General features: G+C 39.9%; 1 protein-coding gene across 2 annotated transcripts in view; it reads right to left on the bottom strand.

The window, feature by feature from the left end:
* AK5 (adenylate kinase 5) overlaps positions 1-24,270 on the bottom strand; it is a 134,361-nt gene that overhangs the window by 62,221 nt on the left and 47,870 nt on the right. For both annotated transcript variants that reach the window (XM_087719447.1, XM_087719446.1), the window contains exon 7: positions 390-480. In XM_087719447.1, coding sequence (XP_087575573.1) covers positions 390-480 — 91 coding nt within the window. The remainder of the gene's footprint in view (positions 1-389; positions 481-24,270) is intronic.

A 24,270-nucleotide genomic window follows, 5' to 3' on the forward strand; every position in this document is an offset into this window, starting at 1 on the left:
TAAAAGTAATGACTAACACCTTGAAGCGCGTTCGGAGACCAATAGGAAGCCAGTGCAGCTCGCGGAGAATGGGTGTAACATGGGTGTATCTAGGTACACCTGATATCACTTGCGCGGCTGCATTCTGGACCAACTGTAGTCTCCGAACACTTTTCAGGGGCAGCCCCATGTAGACCGCTTGGCACCTTGGTGGTTAAAGCAAAGTGGTTGCTTATGATCTTACTTCAGCTTTCCTTTGTTTATAGATCTGCAAAGGTTGTAAGTGCAAGGGTTGGTTGTAGAGTTACTTTTTCATCACCATCATAACCGTGAAGAGTTGTTAGACGAGCCAATCACTAAACAAGGACTACATGTATTTTTCACTATCAAATTTAGGATTTACTACTCACTTGGTCCGGGTTCTTGAGTGGGAAACAGCTTATTGTCAACAGCCAGGCTTATGTTATGGAATACTTCTTCCTCATCTTTATCAGCATCCAGCTAAGAACAAAAAAGAAGACAATCAGATATCTGGAAGAAGGCAAAGTAGTAAATCAAGCCCAATGGATGGAGCTAGGGGTCATCATCTTATGTTGTAGAATGTTTGTGCCGCAAAGAATGCCCAGACAATTTATGTCAACCATGGTTTCTGAAAATCTAATAATATTGATAATATTTATAAGTGGTGCAGCATTTCAGAATGCTGGAATAAGACATATACAGATTCTCCTTGACTTACAACAGTTCGTTTAGTGAAAAAAGTGACATGACCATTTTTCACACTTATGCAGCATCCCCAAGTCCAACTAGCTAGACTTGTGATAAGGCAACAAAATTTTAGGCAAAGATAATAGGTGGCTAGAAAAGACGATAGGGAAACAATTAGATTTTAAACCTGAACTGTTTTTATTAGGTATGTCAGAAAAAAGAAAAGTATGTATTTAATATTACTTGTTTTAACAGCAGCAAGGATTATATTCGCACAACACTGAAAATATGAAGATACACTGCGAGATGAAGAGATAGTCAAGAAGATATTAGATGGTGCAGAAATGGACAGATTGACGTTGAAAATTAAACAGAAAAAATATGCATTATCAAACATGGAATCTATTTTACCAGTGGGTGGAAAAAAGAGGTGGGGATTAAGAATGTAAATTTATAATGTTAAGCAATAATTACACAATGAACACAATGTTCATTAAGCACTCAGAAATGTATTTAATAGAAAACCAATTATTTTTTTTTTAAAAAAGAGACAAAACAGTAGAAACAGCATCATAATATAAACTCTTGTATGTATGTATGTGTGTGTGTGTGTGTGTGTGTGTATGTATGTATGTGTATATACATACATATATATGTGTGTGTGTGTGTGTGTGCAATTCAGGTACTCCTTGACTTACAACAGTTCATTTATCGCTGGAAAAAGTGATTTATGACCATTTTTCACACGATCAAAATTCATACACTTGGCAACTGACTCATATTTATGATGGCTGCAGTGTCCTGGGATCATGTGATCACCCTTTGTGATGTTCTGATGAGCAAAGTCAATGAGAAAGCCAGATTCACTTCAACAACGGTGTTACTCATTTAACAACTACAGTGATTCACTCAACAAATGTGGCAAGAAAAGTTGGAAAATGAGGCAAAACTTACTTAACAAAGTTTTTGCATAGCAACATATATTTTGGGCTCAATTTTGGTCAGAGGTCAATGATACCTATCATCCTTAAATAATGAAGGAAGTATTGGAGACAGAAAATGGGAAGAGGCAATTAAAAAGTCCTGGGAGACAGTGACAATATTTTATTGTCTAAAAACCTGGTGCCTTTTGCACAAGTTTTTTTGTTAATCATTGCTTGTAGAAATGTTCTTTTTGTGTAATTTTATATCAATTTTCAGCACTGAAGAGAGAAAATAAGTATTGTAAGATGCTCTTTACTGCAAATTGAGCTTGTCTTGTTTAACAATACAATGCTTTGAATATTTTTTTTCTAGCACATTTTATGTGGATACACAGTAATTGTACCTGCTTATCTGCTTTTATTCTCTGGTAGGGCTCTATTTATGAAAAAAAAAAGATATATTAGGTGAAATGAACAGTTTATGAGAAAACAACAGCAAGTACCAATAGATCAGAGACTCTCAAGTTCAATTGGAGACTGTAATGTAGAAGGAGAGCTCATTGGTCAGTGAGGTCGCTAAATAACAACAATTCTTATTCTTATTATCTTCATTAAAAGATTACACTTCCTGCACCTCAGGGCTGAAAAGAAGAATAGAATGATTGATGAAGTCTTGGACAAACTCTGCAACACAGAGATGGCCAAAAGTGCTTTGTTCCCTTCCACAGTGTTAAATCAGCTTACTAGGGTGGGCTGAGAGAAATGAACTGCATAGGGAGACCCTTAGGCCAGAAGTGGTAGAATTCTCAGGAAGAATTAGAACAGAGTCCATCTTTGAAGCGACGATGGTTTCTTCCTCCAGCAATGATTTTTTGCACTGTTTTGCATCTCCTTCAACAGGAACTTCAGTTGGAACAGTTCAGTTGGAGGCTCACTTTGCTCTTTCGCAAAAATTGATCAGATTCATCTGATGATGGACACTATTTCAGGCAGTGGGTTGCATCATACAGGGATAAACTGCTTCCCCTGTTCATGTGGATGTTATTCAATTTCTAATCTCAAGGATGTGGAGAAGGTAACTGATGAGATCATGGCCACCAGCTGTTTGTGCCTGACGGTTTAAATTGGCCAAGCTGAGTGGCTCTGTGTTTAAGGAAGATGAGGCTTCCTTGAGCAGGGGAGGAAGAATTCATAAGAATTTTAACAAAGCAGATTTTCCTTGTCCCAATAGATTTCTGAAATTGTAGACCAGTTTAATTTAATTTTGTTCTTAGCTATATTTATCAGGAAAGTGGTGTTTTTTTAAGGTTCCAACTGCATTTGGATTAAACTGATTATTTAGATAAATTCCAATCAATCTTTCATAAAATGTGAGTGACCTGCATTAGAAATTAAATAGGGGGATACAACTGTCTGGTCTTCCTCTTAGCAGCTTCTGATATTATTAATTATGATATGTTCCTTGATTGTTTAATGAGAGTAGGTCTTTGGAGACTTTTGTCCTTGCCTAAGGAGTGCCCAGAGAGTGATGCATGTAGGTCAGGACTGCCAAACCCGTAGCCCACGGGCCAGATGTATCACATCGTGCCCACGCCCAGTTTAGCAAAGAGGAAAAATGTCATGATACATCACGTGATGCCACCGTGATGACACAGGTTTGAAACCACTGATATAGGTTATTGACAGTGGTGAGTTGCAGGCGGTACGCCCTGGTGCGGGCGTATTGGAGCCTGCTCGGAGCACCGAATACCATTCCGGTACGGTGTTCCGGAAGGCCCACCCGTTCGCCCGAGCTCCTTACCAGTCTTTTAAGTCTTCAGCGCTTCCATGCATGTGTATGGTGTGTACAGCGCCTGAGCGATGCTCCGCTGAGCAGCTGGAGTGTCATGGAGGCTCACAGAGGCACTAAGACACATGCGCGTGCTGCACGCGTCCATGTGGATGCCACCGGGCCCGTTTCAACTGTACCGGTTGGAACAGGATCCGGAACCCACCACTGGTTATTGAAGTATTGTGGCTAGTGGACTGAAACCCTTCCTGAGTCAAATCCTAGAAAATGTTTACCTATGATTTACCAATAGCTTGATTTGACTGTTGCTATGAAATTTTCAATTGCTATAAAAACTGTCTCAAAAGCATTTGGCATGTAAAATGCAGCAGTCATTTTGCAAGATGTTTCCACTGCCAAAGATAGGCAGGAGAAAATATTCTCCTGTATTAGTCTTTTAGTATGCCATGCTCTCTTCAGGAAGGTATTCTTGACTATTTACTCTCAGTATTCAGGAGAATAGAAAAACACATATCTCTTGCCACGTTTTGATTGACTTTAATAATTATTTTAATTTTAATTGCATCAACTTCAAAAGTTACATTTTATATTTTGTATTTTGTTTAAATTTACATAAAGTGCTCAAAGAGTGTTTAAGCAAGCAAAATGTCAGGAGTCCACATTTAATTACTAAATAGGCAAATAAGCCAAAGAACTAGTTCATATACTGCATTTCTAAAGGAAAATAAAATGTATGCAGAAAAATATAAAACTTAGAAAGAAAATGAATCCAGTATTTAAAAAAAACCTGCATTTCACAGTGGCATGCATATTCGTAGTTCCTATAATTAATGTCTGCAAAAAAATAAGTCCTTTCAAAGATGTGATGACATTTTAATGAACTAAAAAATTCTTTTGAAAATTGTAGATTAGATCTGATTCAAAGTGATAAGACACTTATTTCTTTGCTTTTATCTCTCCTTCATTATCCTTCTTAGCTGAAGTCATAATCACATCTCATGTCAAAAGTTCTGTACGTTAATTAGACAAAAAGTATTTTCTAGAGATTTAATAAACCAGGGAACATCACATCAGATTAACAAATTCCCTGTATATTCTTGGTACAAATCAGTAGACTAAGAATCAGCAGAGCATATTGAACAGATTGTAGGATTGTTTTTGCTCAATTTGTATTGATTATAGGGAAGATTTTTCTCTTTTTTGAGACAGTCTTAACTGGCAATTACATGTGGGTTTTCTTGACAACATTTTTCAAAGGTGACTGAGTGGCCCAGAGTCACTCATCCAGCTTTGTGGCTAAGGCAAGCTAGTGGTGGCTAATTGGTGCCTTTAGCCACTACTCCACACTGGTGCTCACAGATTACACCAGTGATGGTGAATTTTTTCAGCACCGAGTGCCAAAAATGGAGCACAAACACGCACACTTTGCACACTCGTCAGAGTTGGAACCCGGAAGAGGAGTAGCCCAGGGAGCATGTGCCAGCCAGAAAATGAACTTCCGGTCTCCAGCATGCGAATGCGTACTGGCTAGTTACTCTTCTGATGTGCATGTGTGCACGACGATTAGCTAGCCAAGGTGGCGCAGTGGTTAAATGCAGCACTGCAGGCTACTTCAGCTGACTGCAGTTCAGCAGTTCGGCTGTTCAAATCTCACCGGCTCAGGGTTGACTCAGCCTTCCATCCTTCCGAGGTGGGTAAAATGAGGACCCAGATTGTTGTTGGGGGCAATATGCTGACTCTGTAAACCGCTTAGAGAGGGCTGAAAGCTCTATGAAGCGGTATATAAGTCTAACTGCTATTGCTATTGCTAGCCAGCACACATGCTCATGCCAGAAAATGGAAAACCAGCTCTTCCAGTTTCCGGCACTGCTGCACACACAAAGGCCAGCTGCATGCCACAAACTCGGAAGAATAACGGGTAACGCCTTGCGTGCCAGGTGACATGGCTCCACATGCCACTTTGGGCACGCATGTCATAAATGCGCCAACATGGGATTACACTATATGTAAAATGTAGCTATATTCTGATGTTGAGAGAGCACATTTGGTTTTCTTACAAAAATTGCACTTATTGATGCAAATATAGAAATACTGTTCACAGCACTCAAGCATATTCATCGCTCGCTACTTACCTACTCACCATAATGATCACATATTCTCCTTCTGGGTACATAATCTAGCCAAATAAAAGGTACTAGAAAAATAATTGTCTACCAACTAGGCAAGTAAAATTTGAAGCTAGCATGCTGAGCGAGATGTGATCCTTGTATTTGAAAACATGAAAGAGACACAGGGAAACACATACCAGTTGCTAAAGTGAACATCTCAGTTTACTGAAAAATATTCCTTTCAATGAACGTAATGCAAAGGACTTATATTTACCCAATTGTGAACAAATGGGTATATATTACCAGAAAAATGAATGTTAAATGTCTTGGATAAAAGTTGAAAAGGAGTATAAAACACATTCTATTTTTATGTTTTTCACATTTACATTTTAATGACAAGAACTTAAATCTGAGTCTATTTTACTATCAAGCAAGTGAGAGTTAGGAACACTGCAGTGAATAAACTTCAGGATGGATAAATTGAATCTTTTCACCACTAATATCATCCTATCCAAAGTTTTCTATTTCAAAGATGATTAGAGTAAGAAAGATCTGATTATATATGCTGACAGGATACATCTGAAGACAAACACAGACTAAAAACACAAGAAATGCTTAATAAAAGAAGAAACCCACCATGGTTAATGTTTTGCAAAAAAAAAAAACCATGGAAAATTTTTAAAAAATATAACTATGCTTAAGATAAGATGCATTAATATATAAATGTTTAGAATTAAGTTGTACTCAATATGGGATTTTGGTTTTAGGGAAGTATAAGTCAGCAGAAATCTGGTCTGGGCCAGTATAGGAAGTCAGGGACGGAACTTGACAATGCTGCTTCAGCTGATTATACTTATTAATATTCATTAAAACAATGAAAATGCAATTGTTCTTTTTCACACTAGCCACTTAATGAAGCCTATTTATACATACTTTTTTTAAGGAAAAAAAAACCCTTTCTGAGAAAAAAATTGCTGTGCTTAATTGGAAGTTTATTCACTGCAAGGTTAAAATGTGACTAATGAGAAGGTATGCATTGTGATGACTAATTAGTAGGATGTACAATTTGAGGAAAAAGCAGCTTACGATTGCATTTTAATTGCTTTTTAATGTAATTTCAGATCTGCTGAATTCTTCTACATTATTCTGTGCACATGAGCGCATGCATACACACACACACACACACACACACACACTGTTCTCATCTAACAATTCTTAACTGCAAAGTAGCTTTTTTTTTCTAAAAAAAAAATGTGTGGCATACATCCTGTTTCCACTACTCTTGATCACTTAATACAGAAATTGCTCGCTTTCTCTTAACCAGGAGTAGTAGTAGACATTAACGGGCATATGACAGAGATTTTTGACAGGAATATCTACGGGTAGTACTCAATTTACAGCCACAATTGAGCTCAAAATTTATGTTTTATAAGAGCCATGGTGGCGCAGTGGTTAAATGCAGCACTGCAGGCTACTGCTAGATCAGCAGTTCAGCGGTTCAAATCTCACCGGCTCAGGGTTGACTCAGCCTTCCATCCTTCCGAGGTGGGTAAAATGAGGACCCAGATTGTTGGGGGCAATATGCTGACTCTCTGTAAACCGCTTAGAGAGGCCTGAAAGGCCTATGAAGCGGTATATAAGTCTACTGCTATTGCTATGTTGCTAAGAGAAACCTTTTAAAAGTAAGTTTTGCCTCATTTTACAACCTTTCTTGCCACATTTGTTAAGTGAATCACTACAGCTCTTAAGTTACTAACACGGTTGTTAAGTGAATGAGGCTTCCCCACTAATTTGCTTGTAAGAAGGTTGCAAAAGGCATTCACATGACCCTGGGACATTGCCAAGCATCTGAATTTCGATCATTTGTTCACGGGGATGCTGCAATGGTCATAAGCGTGAAAAATGGTCATAAGTCACTTTTCTGTGATTTACACTGCCGTTATTTATTTTTATATGCTATTGTTTTAACCTAAATGTACTTTTTACTCAGCATGAGATAACTACTTCAAGTTTAAAATCCAAGTGCTAATTTCCCTGAGTAATTAAAATTTGATATTCTCTCACATCACAAATAATTTGAACCCCTTTGTGCTTTATATGATTATATCAATGACACTTTTATTTTTAAGATAATTTCTGTATGTCAACCACTTGTTAATGTTTAAATATACCTTAATTTATATGCCTCAGGAGGTCATTTTGAATTCAAGTCATATGCCTCAGGAAACATTTTTTTAAATAAATATTGCTTCAAGGCAGTCTATCTCCATGCAAAAATATTCCTCTGCCAGCAGAATTTCTTCATTTAAGCATGTTAATGCAATCTTCTGATATGAACTTACTTGTGGAAAATGTGCATATGTTGAATTATGATACCAAAATCCAGCTTTGAATTAAAGTTCTTTTAGCTAAGTTACTAAAAGTCACTACAATATTTAAAGGTCAAGCGATGTTATAATATATTTTCAAATATTGCAGATTAATCGATGTCAGAACTAAATAATCATTATTCTTTGTTCACTTTCATATCCTGAAACATATCTGATGTAATTTATTTACTTCCATCTTCATTTTATGTTTCCTGGATCCTATACTTGATTTAAACTGTTTCCCACACTGCCTTTTTGCCTTGGAAATAAAACTAAATTAATGGGCATTTTAAAAGTTAATGGAGTCTGAAAATTGGATTAGAAGTTAACTTGTTTTTGTATTTAGCCAGCTTATTTCTTTTTTCTTTTATGCAGACAGTTGAGCCTCAAGAGACCTTATCTTCTCTAAGATTGCATTATGTGGTTGGCTTTGCTTCTGTTCTCTGTTTTGAAAGAAAAGGATTTTGATGGATTCACTCACAGCAAAATGTTCAAATATCTGACATCCAGTGCCCCACAATTGGCTTCAACATAATACAACCCTGCCATTTCTAAAAGGGGCTTCTGCCAGATTTAGCAATAGCAATAGCAGTTAGATTTATATACCGCTTCATAGGGCTTTCAGCCCTCTCTAAGTGGTTTACAGAGTCAGCATATTGCCCCCACAGTCTGGGTCCTCATTTCACCCACCTCAGAAGGATGGAAGACTGAGTCAGCCTTGAGCCCATGAGATTTGAACCGCTGAACTGCAGATAGCAGTCAGCTGAAGTGGCCTGCAGTACTGCACCCTAACCACTGCGCCATCTCGGCTCCTGAGATTCCCAGTACCCTACTTTTTCTGAATTCCAAAGTTTCTAAGGATGGCTATTTATTTTCCTAGATAAGAATTATACCTGTGCAGGTAATTATGCTGACAAAGCTTTACTCCAAGCATTTTGTTACAACCCTAACTGTCAAGGTAATAGACAAAAGGGAGGTTTATTTAATCCTGTTGAGCCTTGCTATTTTCACTTACAAAAGTCCCTTAGTCACAACTCACTCCCTAATGCTTTCAAAACTGTGTTGGGAGGATATGCAAAGGTAAAACAGAGGAAAATTGACAGAGCCTTGCTTTCTAATGCAGTTCCTTCCAGATTTTAAGCTACAAAGCAAAATCGTACATTTAGAATTCTTGAATTCTTAATCCAAACTAACAATATTTTTCATTCTTAGCTCCCTTGTTCATACAGAATCATTGTTCCTTTTTAAACAATATACAACAAATGATATTTGCCAAATGTATGTAAAAAAGCCAAAGGTATGCTCAGTGAATCCCTACCAATTTAAACACATTCAGAACATGTTTTCATTACAATATATGCTTAACTTGTCTGAGACGATCCTGTTGCTTTTCCTCATCAATTTCAGTTATTTATTTCATTCCTAACAGCTCAATAAAATTATCTTGTAAGTATAGAAATTAAAAGATAAGATACAACTTAGATAAATAATATTCATTTAATACTACTTTGATTAAATAAATTTATATATAATTGAATTAATTAACCTAGCCTGAAAATAAAGTACACAGCAAGAATAAAATACTGAGAAAGTCCAAAGTAACCTGGTGCCAAAAATAACTCAGGGTTAATGTTGAGAAAGTAATATGGAAAAGGATCTGTTTTGAGTCACTGTCTCATTTAAAGGATGTCCAAAAGTATAGGTACAGTAATCCTCATAAAGCCACTGCCTCATTTAACGACTGTTTGCAATTAGAAAGGTGATGAAACAGTAAGTTTAAGATCAATCCTTGCATTTATGAACTTCGCAGGTCTGTAGAGCAAAGGAAAACTGATAAAATCATAAGCACAGACATGTTTTTACTTAAAAACTGCTTCACTTAACGATCGAATTGCCAGTCCAAATATGATCGCCAAATCAGAACAAATAAGAACTATCTATAATATAATAGGATTGGAATAAAGTTTGGAAGGATATATTTGTTCATATAACATACAGTATATCTAAATCAATATGGCTTGGAAAATTGAAACTAGCATTGTAAAGCCTCCCAGAGTCTCTTGGCGGAGAGAAGGGTAGCATATAGATATAATAAATAAGTAAATTATGGTTGGTTCCCTTAGCACAAATGTGCTAGTCATTCCCGACTCTAGGGAGTGGTGTTCATCTCCGTTTCAAAGCCAAAGAGTCAGCGCTGTCTAAAGATGTCTCCATGGTCATGTGGCTGGCATGACTATGAATGTTTGAATGTTTATTTCATTTGTATGCCGCCCTTTTCCCCCGAAGGGGGACTCAGGGCGGCTCACAACTCAAACAAGGGAAGGGGGATTCAGACAATTTGACAAACAACACAAAACAATACATAATTTAAAAAGCGTAACAATCATACCATTCGAGATAGGGGCAATGGTTCTTTAGCCCCAGGCCTGTCGGAATAGCCAGGTTTTAAGGGCTTTGCGGAAGGCCTGGAGGGTGGTGAGGGTGCGAATCTCCACGGGGAGTTCGTTCCAGAGGGTCGGAGCAGCCACAGAGAAGGCTCTCCTCCGGGTAGTCGCCAGTCGACACTGGCCGGCGGATGGAATTCGGAGGAATTCCATCCGCCGGCCATGCGCCTTCGACTAAACGCCGAAGGCGCATGGAACGCTGTTACCTTCACACCAAAGGTGGTTCCTATTTTTCTACTTAACATTTTTTACATGCTTTCAAACTCTAGGTTGGCAAAAGCTGGGACAAGAAACAGGATCTCACTCGGTTACGCAGCGCTAAGGATTATAATTTAAATTAAATTATAAACTGAGTCCAAAAGTGGATCAGCAGTCAGCAATCAGCACTTTGGGGTAGGCCAGACTAGGAAACCAAAGTTACAAATGCTGATACTACTTTTATTATAAAATTAGCCTCACAAAACTTTGCATGTGTGAATGTGCCTCCCCCTTCCCGCCCTTTACCTTCAAGTGAACCAGGTAAGGTAAGATCATCCCTGGACACTTTCCAAATTACATTTCTGCTTCAGATTCTTTTCTCTTTTTTTGCCCGACTGTTGTCTTGGTTGCAGCTCTTCCTGCTGTTCCTCAAGATTACTCTTACTGCTCATCACACAGTCAGTGCAGATGGGAAAATGCTAGCCTACTGTGAGCGTATCAACCAGTCCCCATTAATAATCTAGCATTCTACTTTGATCTAATTGACGTTCTTGGAATTTTACATGGAACATGTTGCAATTATTTAAGTGGAAGATTATCAGAAAATGAACACCTGTTACACAAGTACCTCAGAGTTAGCACCATAATTGGTTACATCAAATTAAGTAGATAAAAGATTTATTGGCTATCGGGAGAGCATCTCTTATATTTTTAATGACCATAAGGTACCCTTAGTCTAGTCATCCTTTATCCTTATGCAAAATACAGTGAATGTCACTTAGTCATATGCAGTATCTCTTATTTTCATTGAATCTCAGTTATTTTGGCTGGTATCCATTTCTTTGCCTAACCTCTGCTTCAGAATGCCTGTCAGTCCTTCAAGGTAGATCAGGCCAGAAAACCCAAATAATGAAAATACTAATTTAATTGTAAGACGACAGTAAGAAAATCTTGTAAGCTTGAAAGTACTTCCACTTTCCTTGCCTTTACATTCCAGAAAACTAGGAAGGGTCAAATTATGAGGTGCTTTCTCAAATTGCATTTGAGGTTTGGACTCAGATTTTATCAGACTGAAATCTAGGCTTGGTTCTTCTTCCTGTCTCAAAAGATTATTCATTCCTAACAACTCATTCCAGTATCAAATTTATTAGATGAAAAGTAGTTGGTCATGGACTAAAGTGTTAATGGACATTATCTAATAGGTCCTACCCATCCCTACTGAGGAACATAATGATAAAATTGTTTCCTCTGGAAATCATTACCTGTCACTGCATTAATGTATGAAATTAGCCACCAAATTTGGAGGGAATTGCTGTGGTATAATATCCCTGCTGCTCAATTCAGAAACCTTATCCAGAAGGACCCTATTATCAATGATATCAACAGCTGTGCAAGGTCAAAAAAAAATAATCCAACAATTTATCCCATAAATTTCAAAGCCATATCTAAATAGAAGTTGACCAAAAATTGCCTGGTATTGATTAGTGAAGGCACACCAATAATGTTAAGTCATAATATGGCCTGGAGTGACCTTAATAAATTATGAAAATGGGGGCATGGTAAATTTTAAACCTTGGTTCATAGTACAATATGTAAACCCAGCCAACTCTGGTTTATTCAATGAATCAGTTACACGAGCCATAATTTACTATAATATCTAATCCCAACCAGTTTATCAACCAGTTTCTCAGTGCAAATCTTAATATCACACAGCATACTAGTTGTTAATAAGTTTTCTTTCTAATTACGATCTATAATATCTCCTTACTATTCCTCCCTTCATTCTACTTCTAGACTTCTTTTAAGATTGTGTTTAAATAATACTGTTCAGTCAGTGAATCGCTCTCTATTAATTACTCTCTTGAACCCCTGGCCCAACAGCTAATCCTGTTAACTGATCTATAATTGCTTTTAATTCCTTGGTCCACAGTCATTTTCTTCAGACATGATCCAAACAAAAATAGCTTCTTTAAAAGAGAGCAGTATCACTTCCTCTCTTAAAGAAAAAAAACTACAACCATGATGTAAATCTCGTGAGTGGGGGGGAAAAGTGTGGGAAGGCTACAGATCTCTACGTATGTAGTTGTTAAGTATCAAAGGCAGGAGCAGTGTGATTGGATTAAGTCACTATATTCCTAGAATTGTTTTGTGGAGGTGGAAAACTGCATACATCTCCAGAAGATTGACAGCAGTATAATGTGGCTCTTAATAAAAGTTTAGAAATCAATGGCAATGTAGATCTGTATTTCTCACTTGGTAAAGGAGACTTAAGAATTTATTTATAAAATGGTCACAGAGTACTGGCCTTATTTTTCTACTGCCTTTCTTTGTTGCATGCAACTTGTGTATTGAACATAAAAATAGAGAGCATATTTAATAGTACAATGGCAAATTTTGAAGTAAAAGAGCACTTGATCCTCACACATCCGTGATATTATAAAAATCATCAAACACAGAAACAAACTGTACCGTTTCCCTGAAAATAAGACCTCCCCGGATAATAGATTTTTTTTTAAAAATAGATTTTATTAATATTTGTAGGCCGCCCTTTTCCCTGAGGGGACTCAGGGCGGCTCACATAAAATCGGGGAGGGGGAATACAGACATTAAGATAGAGACATATAATAAAATAGTAAACAACATACATTCATCATTCGGGAGGGGTAACTATCCTTGTCCCCAGGCCTGACGGGCGAGCCAGTTCTTAAGGGCTGTGCGGAAGGCCTGGACGGTGGAGAGGGTGCGAATCTCCACGGGGAGCTCGTTCCAAAGGGTCGGGGCTACTACTGAGAAGGCCCTCCTCCTTGTAGTTGCCAGCCGACACTGGCTGGCCGATGGAATACGGAGGAGGCCTAATCTATGTGATCTTATTGGTCGCAGGGATGTAATTGGCAGAAGGCGGTCTCTCAAGTATCCAGATCCACTGCCATGTAGGGCTTTATGGGTGACTAATAGCACCTTGAAGCGCATCCGGAGATCGACAGGTAGCCAGCGCAGCTCGCGGAGGATAGGTGTTATGCGGGTGAACCGAGGTGCACCCACAATCACTCGCGCGGCCGCGTTCTGTACTAGCTGAAGTCGCCGGATGCTCTTCAAGGGCAGCCCCATGTAGAGCACATTGCAGTATTCCAGCCTAGAGGTCACAAGGGCCCGGGTGACTGTTGTGAGAGCCTCCCGATTCAGGTAGGGTCGCAACTGGCGCACCAGGCGAACCTGGGCGAATGCCCCCCTGGTCACAGCCATTAAGTGGTGGTCAAACGATAGCTGTGAATCCAGGAGGACTCCCAAGTTGCGAACCCTCTCTGAGGGGTATAGAATTTGACCCCCCAGCCTGAGTGATGGAATATTGGTCGAATCTTTGGGAGGGAAACACAACAGCCACTCGGTCTTTTCTGGGTTGAGCACAAGCTTGTTAACCCTCATCCAGGCAAAACGGCTTCAAGGCCTCGGCTCATCACGTCTGCCGCTTCATTGAGTTGGCACGGGGCGGACAGATACAATTGAGTATCGTCCGCATATTGATGGTATCTAATCCCGTGCCTGCGAATGATCTCTCCCAGCGGTTTTATGTAGATGTTGAATAGTAGGGGGGATAAGACCGAGCCCTGAGGCACCCCATAAGTTAGGGGCCTAGGGGACGATCTCTGCCCCCCCACTAACACCGACTGCGACCTGTCCGAGAGGTAGGAGGAGAACCACCGCAACACGGTGCCTCCCACTCCCACCTTCCGCAGTCGTCGCAGAAGGATACCATGGTCGATGGTATCGAAAGCCGCTGAGAGGTCAAGGAGGACCAGGATGGAGGAATGTCCTCCATCTCTGGCTCTCCAGAGATCATCGATCAATGCGACCAAAGCGGTTTCTGTGCTGTAACCGGGTCTGAAGCCTGACTGGAAGGGGTCTAGATAGTTTGCTTCCTCCAAGGACCGTTGGAGCTGGAAGGCCACCACCTTCTCAACAACCTTCCCCAGGAAGGGAAGGTTGGAGACTGGATGATAGTTATTAAGAACAGCTGGATCCAAAGATGGTTTCTTCAGGAGGGGTCTCACCACCGCCGCTTTCAGTGCGGCGGGGAAGTTCCCCTCCCGAAGAGAGGCGGTAACAACCGCCTGGATCCAGCCTCGTGTCACCTCACTGCAGTTAGTAACCAGCCATGAGGGACACGGATCCAGTACACAGGTGGAGGTACTTACAGCCCTCATGGCCTTGTCCACATCCCCGGGGGTAACGTCCTGAAACTCAACCCAGAGCTGTTCTACTTGATCCTCCTGTGCCTCGGCTGGAACTGCGGGGGTGGAGTCCAAGTCCGACCGAAACCGAGCAATTTTGTCCGCTAAGAATTGGGCATAATCTTCAGCTCTGCCCTGCAAGGGTTCCCCCGCTTCCCTTTTATTCAATAGGGAGCGGGTTATCCTAAACAGGGCGGCTGGGCGAGACTCAGCGGACGCAACCAAGGTGGCTATGTGAGATCTTTTTGCTGCCCTAAGTGCCCTGGTGTATTCCTTGGTGCAGGTGGTTACCATTGCTCGGTTCGATTCGGACTTATCGGACCTCCAACGGTGCTCTAGGCATCTCCTCCGGCGCTTCATCTCCCGGAGTTCCTCGGTGAACCAAGGAGGTCTCCGGGATCCGCCGCCTCGGAGGGGCCGCAGTGGCGCAATCCGGTCGAGGGCCTCCGATGCTGCCGAGTGCCACGCAGCAACCAGAGTCTCTACCGGACTGTGGGCGAAAGTGTCAGGAATAACCCCAAGCTCTGTCTGGAACCTTGACGGTTCCATAAGGCGCCTGGGGCGGAACCACCTGGTCGGTTCCTCCTCCCTACAGTGGGGGTTTGGTCTCCGGAAGTCGAGCCTCAGTAGGCAGTGGTCTGACCACGACAGGGGTATGATGTCGTTCCCCCTCAGACCAAGATCACAAATCCACTGCTCCGAGAGAAATACGAGGTCAAGCATGTGCCCCGCCGAATGAGTTGGGCCTCGAATTACTTGGGTCAAGCCCATGGCTGTCATGGAAGCCATGAACTCCTGCGCCCCATCAGAGTTTTCACCGAGCGACGGCAAATTAAAGTCCCCCAGGACCATCAACCTAGGGAACTCAATTGCCAGCTCGGCTACCGACTCGAGGAGCGAGGGGAGGGCTGCTGCAACGCTGTTGGGAGGCAGGTACGTTAACAGCAGGCCCACTTGACCCTTGAGGTCCAACTTTAACAGCAAAGACTCACACCCGACAATCTCCGGAGCAGGGACCCTACGAGGAACTAACGACTCCCGGATAACAGCGGCCACACCCCCACCCCTTCTCTGGGCTCTCGGCTGGTGTAGCACCTGAAATCCTTCTGGGCACAGTTCTACAAGGGGGACTCCTCCCTCTGGGCCCAGCCAGGTTTCAGTAATACATGCCAGGTCTGCCCTCTCGTCTAAAATTAAGTCCCGGACGAGAGGAGCTTTGTGTACAACAGACCTGGCATTTAGCGACAACAGCCTGAGACCAGGGTCCTGACTACTTACGCCATCTGGTCTCGGAGTGGGACTCCTAGGGCCGGAAGGAGGGATCTCTGTAATGTAGCGAACCCTCCTTCCCCGGTAATGGCCTGCCCTAAAGTCCCCGCCGTATCTGCCCCTCCCTGTTACGACCGTAATACCCCGACCCTCTCCCGTGTCTCTGGTCCCCTCAACCACCCCCGTGGCCCCCGCAACTCCCAGCAGGTCCTCCAAATCACACATACTCATACACTCCCCCAAACAGTCCCCACGTAAGCCCAATTGGGCTTTTGAGCGCATAGGCTAAAATAAGCCCTCCCCGAAAATATTGCAACAAAGCAGCAGCCATGAGGTGACCACGCTCGCTACCTCCTGCACCTCAAAAATAAAAAGACCTCCCTGAAAACAAGGCCAAGCACTTATTTTGGGGGTCATAAGAAAATAAGACCCTGTATTAATTTCAGGGAAACACGGTATGATACCCTAAACATTTTATTTGGGACTTTTTTTCAACTAGCTAAATCTAAAATTCTAAAGTAACAATTGCATTAACTTTATTTGTGTTAATCCTTTCTTTTCTTAGTATTGAATTTGGTTTGTTTGTTTTTAGTTGCTAAAGACTTATTTTATTCCCCTAGACTGTTCTTGTGTAGAGAGTCTTATCTTTACTTGATAGATAGGTCTTATCTTTAGGAAAGGAGACCGACCAATTTACTGTTTCATACTTCCTTTTTTGACTCTAGAATTCTAATGAGTTAGAATTATATTGATTCAAATAATAGAAAAAGCTAGAACTTACTTTGCAGGGAAGAAGGCTTCTTACAGATTGGATCAATAAAACTCTGCCCAAGTAGGTTTGGAAAAAAAACATTAAATGAGATGTCAGTTGTTTTTTTGCAGATGTTACCCAAACTAGCTAACATCATTACAGCACTGATATGTTACCTAGCTTAGGCAATAAAACATCTGCAAAAAAATAACCAAGCTCAGAGAGCACCAAGGACCGTACATTTCAACCCTGAGTTACAAATATTCTCCTCTACCAAAGCATATTAAAGTTGATGAATTTTTAATCAGAATTTATTATACAACTACAGATTTCAGACATAGCCACCTCCATTTACATTCCTCAGAATACTGATTTCCTCCTTCAACAAACTTCATAAAGCCACAATCCATAAATCCATATGGACAACCAAATGCCACAAATGCTGAAATCACCAGAAGTTCAAAGTTATTGAAGAGCTAATTCAAGAAATAAGAGGCAGGAGCAGAAAAATCCAAAATCTGGTTCAGTTTTGTGGCTATAATTTTAATGTCATAACATAATATGGTTGATTTTTCTTCTGGTTTATCCAAATGGGCAACTCTAAATCCAAGGAAGATATCATGGTTAAAAAATAGAACAAATGGATTCCGATATTATCAAGCCATGGCATAAACAAATCCTTAATATTATTTAACAAGTTAGGTGAATCTAGACTTTCACTCCAAATTGAAATTACCAACTTTATTAATATGCTGCAAATATCATGATTTCTCCCTGGTATTCTGAAAACATAAGGCATATAACTGAAGGATGCTGAAACCCTGAATAGGATTCAATAACAAACTAGAAAAACAAAACAGATAAACATTTTCTGAAATGTAGCAGAAAAATGTAGGGTACGTAGGAAAAAAATCCAATGTCAAACTTACAGGAAAATAACAAATACATGATCACTGGAGCATCACTGGAGGTGAACAAGCATGTTAAAAAATGAAAACTATGGCATTTACACAAAATGTCTGATGACTAACTACATCAGCCCATAAAATTTACTCAGAAACTCCGTGTTCATTGGAGATTCTTCCTCTTACTCACTGAACATGTCTGTCAGTACAATTACAACACTAAACAAAATGCTAGAAAAAGGAATCCAGAAAAGCATTCAGCTGACAGCAAGTATGATATTATAATGCAGTGTTTTTCAACCTTTTTTGTGCAAAGGCACACTTTTTTCATGAAAAAAATCACGAGGCACACCACCATTAGAAAATGTTAAAAAAAAATAACTCCGTGCCTATATTGACTATATATAAAGTGTTTTTCCCACGGCACACCTTACACTATGTCACGGCACACTAGTGTGCCACGGCACAGTGGTTGAAAAACACTCTTATAATGTTCTGTTAAATATTAGAAAAAATAATTCCCATTATCCCAATAGGATCTGTTATTGTCCTACCATGTAGAAATCCAGATTTTCATCAAGAACAGTTTTAATGTTTGAAGATCTATTTGCTGATCTCACCACCTGACAACCTAGAATTCATATGCAAAGGCACAGCCATAACCATGAGGTAAGCAACTGCAATGATGAAACCTGTTACAACTATCTTGGTGGTTGATCTCGTTATGACTGTCCAAGCAGCATTAAGTATAAGATAAACAGAATCCCCAAATCATACTGCACAAAAGCTTTATTGTAACAACATTGGGCCAATTTCACTAATTTCATAAGAATATTAAGAGTCTCTTGTTATCTCATGTTGTACTTTTGTGACCTAAGTTACACTGTGGGGGATGCCTGGGTCCTTATATAATTTTTAATCATCTATAGTAACCATCTGGGTTGATGTCTATGTAGATTTTCAATCATCCAGTTCATGGCTGTCCCAAAGATGCTTTTCAAAAGGCAACTAGACTTTCTTTGTTGTTGTTTTTCTTTGAAAAAGTTTCATCCAAGAAGTGAAGAAGCGCCAGTTATCTTTTGAAAATCAGTTTTGGAACATCTGGGTGGATGGTTTCATAAGAATGACATTAGTTTATATCCCACGTTCCTAAATAATTTACTGAGACATGATGCTGTGTTTTGACAACATCTGACTAACATGGCCACATACATTCTTTGTAGTTGAAACTGTCAAACTTGTTGGTCTCTCCAAAAAAGCTGATGTTGGTACATTAAAGTGGACTCAAGAGAAGTCTCTGTCTAGGCATTTCCCAAAAATGAAACTGTTAGAAGGCTACATAATGTTACTCAATCTGCAAGACTCAAAGTTTAAATTTAGAGTGTTGGCAATTCATTGTCTACAAAACTCATTCATTTACTCATATGATAACAATACAGTGGTACCTTGGAACTCAGCTACTCATCGAATTTGGTACTCAACATATTTTGATGCTAAAAAAATTGTTCCAGTACTCACTGTTTGTTTGGTACTCAACACACAGTTAGAACATGTCAGAATCAGTTCCCTTGTGACTCACATAATGCCTTATGGGAAAAATTTGTTTGATTCTTTCTTTTCGTTTTTGGTACCCATTGTGCCTCCTGGAACCAATTAACAGTGAGTACCAAGTACCACTGTAGCTCTGATGAAAGGCATATGATAGAGATGAAAGATGATTAGGGTCAGGCCCATGGAAGGTATATTGACCTGGATCTAATGATTTCAAACATTTCAAACAACTAACTTAATTCCAGCAGAGTGAAGTAAGAGCCCTATTTCCATACAAAAATTGACCAAAGTTCTGTCCCTACATAAATTGACAGCAGCAGTTTTCTCTGCCTTTGAGCAGAACTGATTTTGAAAGCATTCCTTCTCTGTGTTGTCAGCACAACCAACACAATCTGAGCTGGCCTGTTCACTATTATTCCTCTAGTCAATATTATTTATTATTCATCATGTTATTTTCTCAGCTGATCCTTTATCTCTCCAGCAACTTTTTAGGACTGAGATTTGTACACCAGACCTACAGATGTATATTCTTTGTACACCTCTCAGACATGATAATGAAATTGGTAGCTGTATAAATTACATAAATAAATAATAACTCCAAAAATATAAAGCTAGACCTTGGTTGGAGATTATAGAACAATATCTATAGAACAAAAATTGTACATTGTAGGCATGAAATATCTTATAATATGCTTATTTATTCATCAACCCAAGAAATATTTCTCTGCCTTTGAGCAGAACTGATTCTGATTTTTTCTGATTTTTTCTTCACTAAGGAAAGAATCCTTTAGTGACAAACTACATATCCCATAAATTGGTCCTTCCTAATTAGGAGTCAGAAACCTCAGCACAAAACCAGAATGTGCTTGTGCTGATACCAAAGCACATTTTAAATTTAGTATTGATTTACTGCTGTTTTATTTGCTACAACCAATTGCTAGAAAAGTAAACTTTTCTAGCAATTTTCTAGGTAATATATTTTATACCAATTACAAGACTGAATGCAATTGCTACCCTTTAAATATTAGACTTCTCCCGGTGCATGAAACCATCAAGACTACCAAAAGTACAGAGACGGCATATTAACAACATGTACAGGAAGTTAAAACAGTCTGATAAGCTGACAGTCCTCCGAAAACAATCTAATGCGGCAGAGAGCAACTCAGAATAAGGAAAGAAGTGGAATACATATTTTTGTGTATATTACCATGTATTTAGCATACAGGTAGTCCTCAGCCTATGACCACAACTGAGCCCAGAATTATGATTGTAAGTCATGGTAGTTGTAAAGTGAGATGCCCACGTTATTGTCTTGCTTAATGACCACAATTTCTGCTTTCCGAGTTGCAGTCGTTATGTGACCAATGAGTCATTAGGTAGAGCCTCAGGGGATGTGAGGTAGGCCCAGGGAGGCCTGGTGTAGGTTCAGGCCAACACTGTAACACCTCCCCAGCTTACACAGGGTTTCCCAAATCTTCTGAGCCATCCTGTGCTCCACTTCCCACCCCCTGGGTCCCACAATCTCGGACCTCTTCCCTATTCCATCATGCCTCATTTCATTCACCTTTTCCACCTTTTCTACAAAAGGGGAACCACTGATCTGCCCCATGGCTTTCCTATATAGTGGTCATGTGGAGGTGTCCCAGAAATGGACATCATTGTGGGAGTGGTTGCAATTGCAATCTGAGAATTGCAGCTAGTCCCCAAATGGTGCCCATCTCTGGGATGGCACCACACATAGGTGGTCTGTATGCTTCTGTACATGAAGGCCACTTGGGGGATCAGACACTTCTTCCCAAAGGCAATTTTCTGAAAAGGGAAGTAAAGCGAGATGTGACAGAGAACAAAGAATACCCTTAAGGGTGTGGGTCCACTTAAGTGGGAAGCAGACCAAGGCCTGTGGCGACCCCCAATGGGTAGAAGGTAGGACCAAGGAAGCCAATGAGGCAGCATGGGTGGGAAAATAGGCAGGTCCCTACAATTGGTCATAAGGGCCAGTGGATTATCAGGCACCTGAATTTTATTCACATCACTGCAAGGTTGCTGCAGTTGCTCCAGGACACATCTGAAATTATTTACAGAATCTACAGCTCCTTCAAACAGAGCTTGACTCCATGCCGTATGCGTATATCCAAGTAATGTATAGCAACATCATGAAAGTGATTTGCCATTTCCTTTTCCTGTTTGTTTGTTTTCCAATTTTACTTAACGTTTTCAGATTCATCAAGGCAGACCAGGTGAAGACATACAGCTTGCCCCTAGGTGCGTGAAACCAATCCAAAATGTGAAAACACCAAACAGGACTCTTTCAGTACAATATGCAGCCATTAGACTAATAAATAACCTAGTCAACAAAATAGTTATTAAACCATACAAATGCTGCCAATTTGCTATGCTAAATGTTTGCATTTTAGGAGGAAAAACAAAAGGCAGGTGGGGAGACAGCAGCCAATCTATTGGACACATGGATTGAATAACCTAAATTCTGGATTCAACAAATCCTTAATAACTTATAAAAACTTTTAAAACAATCAGATTACTCCTAAACTAACAAAATTACACCTAGTTGTCACCCAGTTTAATAATCATGATTAACAAATCAAGCAAAAATAGATGCAATCTTGTGTGTAAGATTTAAAAATCAGATTCTGAATAAAATGAAAATGAATATTTTACCTCACCTGAATAAGTATTGTATTGTATTGTATTGTATTGTATTATTTGTATGCCACCCTTCTCCGGGAGGACTCAAGGCGGCGAACAATTCAAGGGGGGGAAAAAGGGGGAACATAAAAGACAAACTACAAATAATAAAAGTAGACAACAGTCGCACAACCATACATGTCGAGAGGGGAGGGAACTCATCACCCCCAGGCCTGCCGGCAAAGCCAGGTTTTGACGGCTTTTCGGAAGGCCTGGAGAGAGGTGAGGGTCCGAATCCCTGTGGGGAGTTCATTCCAGAGGGCCGGATCTGCCACAGAGAAGGCCCTCCCCCGGGTAATAGCCAGGTGGCATTGGCTGGTAGATGGCACCCGGAGGAGGCCAACTCTGTGAGATCTAATGGGTCTGTGGGAGGTAATTGGCAGCAGGCGGTCTCTCAATTACCCAGATCCAATACCATGAAGGGCTTTATAAGTTACGACTAGCACCTTGACATTTGTCAAGTCTAATAGCTCAGTAATAAAAGAGCAACTTTAAATTAATTCTGGTCACTGTTTTTCAAGAATTTATATTTAAATAGATACTATAACTACAAGTGAAGAAATTCATTTGTATTTTCCTGATTTTCACAAAATGGCAAAATTCTCTATTGACCAAATAATAATAAATACACATTAGAAATTAGCCTTGTTTTTTGTATAAAGCTTTGTAGATATCATGGCAATAGGAGCCATTCATTTTTCTGGTGTTCAATTTGATTATCATGCTTATATTTGGGTTCCTATCCCTAAGTTGACTTCAAATGATTTATCATAAGAATGATTATAACCAGAACTAGAAACTTACCATTTTTGAAATTCTGACAGAGGCTTATTTCCTCATTTAGCTAAAATTCAGAGTTTTCTCCAACATTAAATACTGCAGGACATTAGGTTGGAAGTGTAAATTTAATCTCTATTCATGTGGAAAATTGACCTTAGGTAACCATAATTGGAAAATTGCTGGTAAATCCTGTTTGGAGAGCACTCTAGAAGAAATTGAATAATCAGATTGTTTAAATTATTATATCATAAAGATCAAAATATTCCAAGGATAATTGATTATATTTAAGCGTGGGTTGTTCAAAACTATCCAGTTAAAATATATTTTGATCTTAGAGCTTAGACTGCTGTACTAGCAGCTACATTTAATATTCATTAAAAGAATATCATTGAAAAGCATTTTAGACAAATGTACATCTTCAGATTATTTTCATAGAAAGTTTACCAATGTAGTCAAGATAGAACCTGGTAACAACAAAATAATTGGAATAGGCTATTTTGATAAATTAATGTTCTTGTGTTCTAAAGAATATTAAATATGAATATGGTTATCATTGGAAAAAACAAATCATAATTTAAAAAATTATGCTTATTGCACTCCATGGTAGATGTTCAACAACTCAATTTCTTTCATGCCAGAAATGTTGGTGGTGACTGTCACCACTAAAAATTCTTTTTATTTGAAAGATACAGCTACTCCAGATTTAAAATCTTGCATTGAATATGCATGTTTACAATCTGATCTTCAATGGGTTCTTTACCGACATAATGAAAGGCATGGCTTAAATGATTCTGTGTAGTGAAGGATTAATTTCTTTAAAACTCAAATTGCTTGTTTAATTTTTTGTATTCTTCCTCTTTATTTTCTGTGTCTTGTAAGTCTATAGTATAACTAAAGAAGTCAACTGATAGCAGTCCCACCCCTGTTGCTTCTCTTCTGGCTTTATAGTATTGATCTGTGATAGCAAACCTATGGCAAGTGTGCCAGAGGTGGCACATAGAGCTCTCTCTGTGGGCAAGCCGTCACCAGGTTTCCAGCATGCCGGCCAGCTGGTCTTTATGGATTCCGGAGCACCGGAAAATGGCTGGAAAATGGCCCCAAAAACCAGCTAAAAAAACAGCCCTTTTCCGGCTGTTTTTAAGGCCGTTTTTGGCCCCAAAACAACCCCCAAACAACCTAAAACAGCCTGAAAAACAGCCAAAAACAGTCATGCACGTGCCTGCCATCTGGTCTTTGGGTTTCCGGTGCTCCGGCGCAAGCGAAGATCAGCTGGTTGGCATGCATGTGAGTGCTGGAAACCCAAAGACCAGCTGGCCAGAGCATGCATGCACACCGGCCAGCTGGTCTTCGGGTTTCCAGTGCTCTGGCACATGCACACATGCACATGTGTTCTGTCCCACCTTCACGGCTCTTAACACACGGCAAGACAGGCAAACTTAAAAGGAACTTTTCTTTATCAGTTCACAGTTCAAACTGGCTTCGAGCCCAAAAATAACATAAATACAAGTCTTTGACCAGATAACATAATGAAAACAAATCTTTCTTACGGCAACTCAATTTGAAC

This window comes from Thamnophis sirtalis, unplaced genomic scaffold (genome assembly GCF_051295495.1).
Source record: "Thamnophis sirtalis isolate CommonGarterSnake01/CBP01778 unplaced genomic scaffold, rThaSir2_p1.2 scaffold_7, whole genome shotgun sequence".
In the NCBI taxonomy this organism is placed as follows: Eukaryota; Metazoa; Chordata; class Lepidosauria; order Squamata; family Natricidae; genus Thamnophis; species Thamnophis sirtalis.